The 3908-nt window shown below is 29.4% G+C and overlaps 1 protein-coding gene across 1 annotated transcript; it reads left to right on the top strand.

The window, feature by feature from the left end:
• The first annotated feature begins 703 nt into the window (after positions 1 to 703).
• On the top strand, positions 704 to 2306 carry LOC108783046 (putative nuclease HARBI1). Its single transcript, XM_018551494.1, has 3 exons — positions 704 to 1481; positions 1627 to 1771; positions 1882 to 2306. Exons 1-3 carry the CDS (start codon positions 1311 to 1313, stop codon positions 2304 to 2306), a joined length of 741 nt encoding a protein of 246 aa, XP_018406996.1. The 5' UTR covers positions 704 to 1310.
• The last annotated feature ends 1602 nt before the right edge of the window (positions 2307 to 3908 follow it).

Genomic DNA, 3908 nt, shown 5'->3' with positions numbered 1-3908 from the left:
TACAGGGTGATTCAAAATTCCCGCACTCGGAGTACAAGACGTAATACTTTACGCTAAGACAAACAACTTTTTCCTTTAACAAAATTGCGTCCGACAAATAGTTTTTGCAGTAGAGCATGTTAAATTTAACGAATAAGCGTTGTTGTCTACATGGCGCTCAGTAGCGCTATTCTCTAACTTCGTAACGACACTGTCAATATCGTTACGCGTCGATACGCGTCATAACGATACGATAACGATAAATCGTATTCTGTAACTTTTGTGAAACGACAAATGTCGATAGAAGTGTCGATAAAATAACGAATTTTGTCGTTAGACTATCGAGGGGTCCAAGACCCCTCGATAAACCATAACGATATCGTAACGAGAGCAGTTTTATCATTGTTGGAGAATTTAAAGTTCGAATACGGATAGTGTATTATAATCTGTAGCAATAAAAAAGTACATACAGGTAAGAAAATTAAAATAAAATGTGAATTGTATCATACAGTTTAATAATATCCTATATTATGAAAGAATATAAATTAAATCAATTTGAAGAGGTAATGTTTTTATATGAAAACATTATAAATAACATTTTTTTAATTAAACAATGTTAATTAGACAAATTCTCAATCTTTAAATACACAAAATTTTGATGGACTACGGAGCTATTTACGTTTATGTATCTGCTTTGCTGAAGAAAATTCCATAGAGAATTGAAACGTTAGAATAAAAATGACATATTTTTGGAGTATTAAGTTTCTGACTTTAACATTTACGCTCTCTACACTGTATTCTCATTAGCTTTGAATTTCTTTCTTTGTTGTGTTTTTAACATTTTTTAAATAAAGTTTCTTAATTCATGTATTTAGATTTTTTTTACTTTATAGTTAGACCAGGCATTTAGATTTCATGTACTTTATAGCTAATAATGGCAGAAGCTTATTTGGCATGGGATTTGCTTATTCTTCAAGAAAGAGCGAGGAGAATTATTAATGGAATAGAAAGAAGGTTATTACGAGATGCACAGAATCCTTATGAATTACCCCATGATGTCTTTCTTATGTACTTTAGAATTAATCAAGAACTTGCAATGGATCTCACAAACATATTAAGACCTCATTTAGAGCGAGAACGTATATATGGTTTATCCCCAGAAATACAAGTTTTAGTAACAATAAATTTTCTCGCTAATGGCAGTTATCAGACGCCTGTTGGAAATCATTACAATTTTGTTATCAGTCAGCCATCTACAAGTCGTTGCATACGTAAAGTGATATATTTAATAAATATATATACATTTATTGCGTCGATGGATAAAATTCCCAATGACAGCAGAAGAAAGAATTGTTGCACGGAATAAATTTGTACAAGCTCCGCAACCATTTCCTGGTGCAATAGGAGCCATAGATTGTACTCACATAAATATCATTGCACCTCGTGTACACGAAGAAGCATATGTGAATCATCATGGAAATCATTCCTTGAATGTACAAGCCGTAAGTATTACACTTTATAATAATTTTTGTATTTGTTTTACATTTTATATTAATTTTTAAAGTGTTATATCAGATATGTATATACATACATTTTCATTTACATCATTTATGTATGATATGTTACAATTGTATAATTTTTTTAAAGATTGTTGATCCAGATTTAAAGATATTAAATATTAATGCGCGATATCCTGGAGCTAGAAATGATGCATACATATGGAATGCTTCTCCAATCAAACGTGCTATGGAATACCATTATAATCATGGTGAAAGAAGGACATACTTAATTGGTAAGAATAAATCACCAATATTGTTGATATCATATGTTTATGTAATAACAGATCATACATGTACATTTATTTAAATATGTATGTATATGTATATATGTATGTATGAATAGGTGACGCTGGATATCCACTTGAACCTTGGTTTATGACACCATTGCCACATTATCCTGAGTGGAGTCGACAATATCAGTATAACGAAAAGTTGTGTAAAGCACGCAGCATTGTTGAAAGATTTTTCGGAGTATTTAAAGCAGTATGGAGATATCTATCATATCAACGTGTACTGATGTATGCACCAGATGTCGTAGGACAAATAATTAACGCATGCGCTGTTTTGCACAACATGCGTCTGCATTACAGATTATTCATGGATATTGAGGAAGAAAATATAAATCTTAACAACGAACCTATGAATTTGAATAATTTGGAAGAAAGAATGGAGGGCCACAGACAGCCTCGAGCCATAGCACAACGCATCCAGAAACAAATTATGTTAGAATGGTTTCGCAATTACCGCTGTGCTTGGGATCAGGATTAATATAACACGTTTAAAGTCGTAAATTTATCTTTTGTATTTTATTACATAAAATTTTATTATATAAAAACATTATATAAAAACATATATTATATAAAAACATAAAATTTTGTACTTTTTATTAATAAAAACATAAAATAAAATGTATAAATGAGAACAGTATATATAGAGTATATGGACTAAATTGACATTTCATTTATTTTTCTCCAATGCTTGAAAAATCATTTGCAAAAGTTGTGTTTGACGTTCTTCGTTTTTAATCATCTTGTCAATAACATCACTTATTTTTACTACTGCGTCTGCTTGTGATTTCATGGCGTTAGCTAAAATCTATAAAAATGTATTATTAGAAAAGAATTAGCATATTTGTCACACTTTTTATAAGGTTAAAAATGGAGTTTTTTTCACTATCACAACATTATTAATATAAATAACTAACTATCATTGCATCCGCATGTTTATCTGCTATATTTTCGAAACTTGTTCGAGCGTCAGAAAATTGTACAGCTAATCTCTTTGAATTATTATCTAAAAATTTAAAATTTGTCAAATTAAAAAAATAGCATGTATATAAATTTTTTATTGACATTCTTTACATGTCATAATACGTACGATGTTTTTTATTTTAAATATTTATTTAAAATCTCAAAAGTTCTTTTCGAAAAAAAATTTTAGACAAAAGTTATAAGGAATAGCTTTTTTTATATATATATTTAAGATGGACATATTTAGTAAAACAAGATATTTTGTACGTACGATTAATACCTGATCTTTTTTGTTTGCGTCTAGTAGTGTCGTCTGAAAATTAAAAAATATATAAATTAAATATTACTTATATAGCTACATACAGAATCAATTTTTTTATTTTAATTTTGTACTAACTTATAGCAAGTTCTGCATCCCTTGATGTCAATGGCTCCACAAATTCTATTGTTACGTTTTCTTCGGTGGTAAGTGATTCATTATTTATACAAGGTACAATAATATTGTATGTTGTCAATATTATTTTCTTTTTAAATTTGATGTTTTATGTAAAGAGTATAAAAATGTAATAAAAAAATATTTTATTATATTTACGAAGTTATAAAAAAAATGTTTACCAACGTCATTGTAATTCAATTCCGATATGATTATAGGAGTAGGAGCAATATTTTCAATATCTCTACTTCCTGCAGCTAACTCTTCTATCGCATTCTGTAAACATTCATCAGTTTATCATTTTGTACAAAAATTATGGCCTGTATTCAGAACGCGTTTGTAATCATTTCATTTGATTACGTTTCGATTGATTACAACCACTTGCAACCACACAATATAACCATCCAATGAACGCATTGAAGTGAGTAAGAGCTATGGTAGAAGCATGTTGGAGTATACATACTCCAACGCGGACGAACTTTATATGTAACGTAAACCTATCACGTGTTAAAGCGCTAATATTGTTAACCACGAGTTTAAACAAAAATACAACCTGATATTTATCAACTTCACTCATAGTGTGCTCTTCAGGAAAACTATCTGGTACATTTGCGAGTCCTTCTACGTAGTCATGTCCTATTATTCCTAATATTCTTTTATCTAGATCTGATAAAGTTATATTTATTG

Source organism: Cyphomyrmex costatus, unplaced genomic scaffold (genome assembly GCF_001594065.2).
Source record: "Cyphomyrmex costatus isolate MS0001 unplaced genomic scaffold, Ccosl1.0 scaffold140, whole genome shotgun sequence".
Lineage (NCBI taxonomy): Eukaryota > Metazoa > Arthropoda > Insecta > Hymenoptera > Formicidae > Cyphomyrmex > Cyphomyrmex costatus.
Note: the sequence above shows the minus strand (reverse complement) of the source record. Positions and strands in the feature narration are given on the sequence as shown.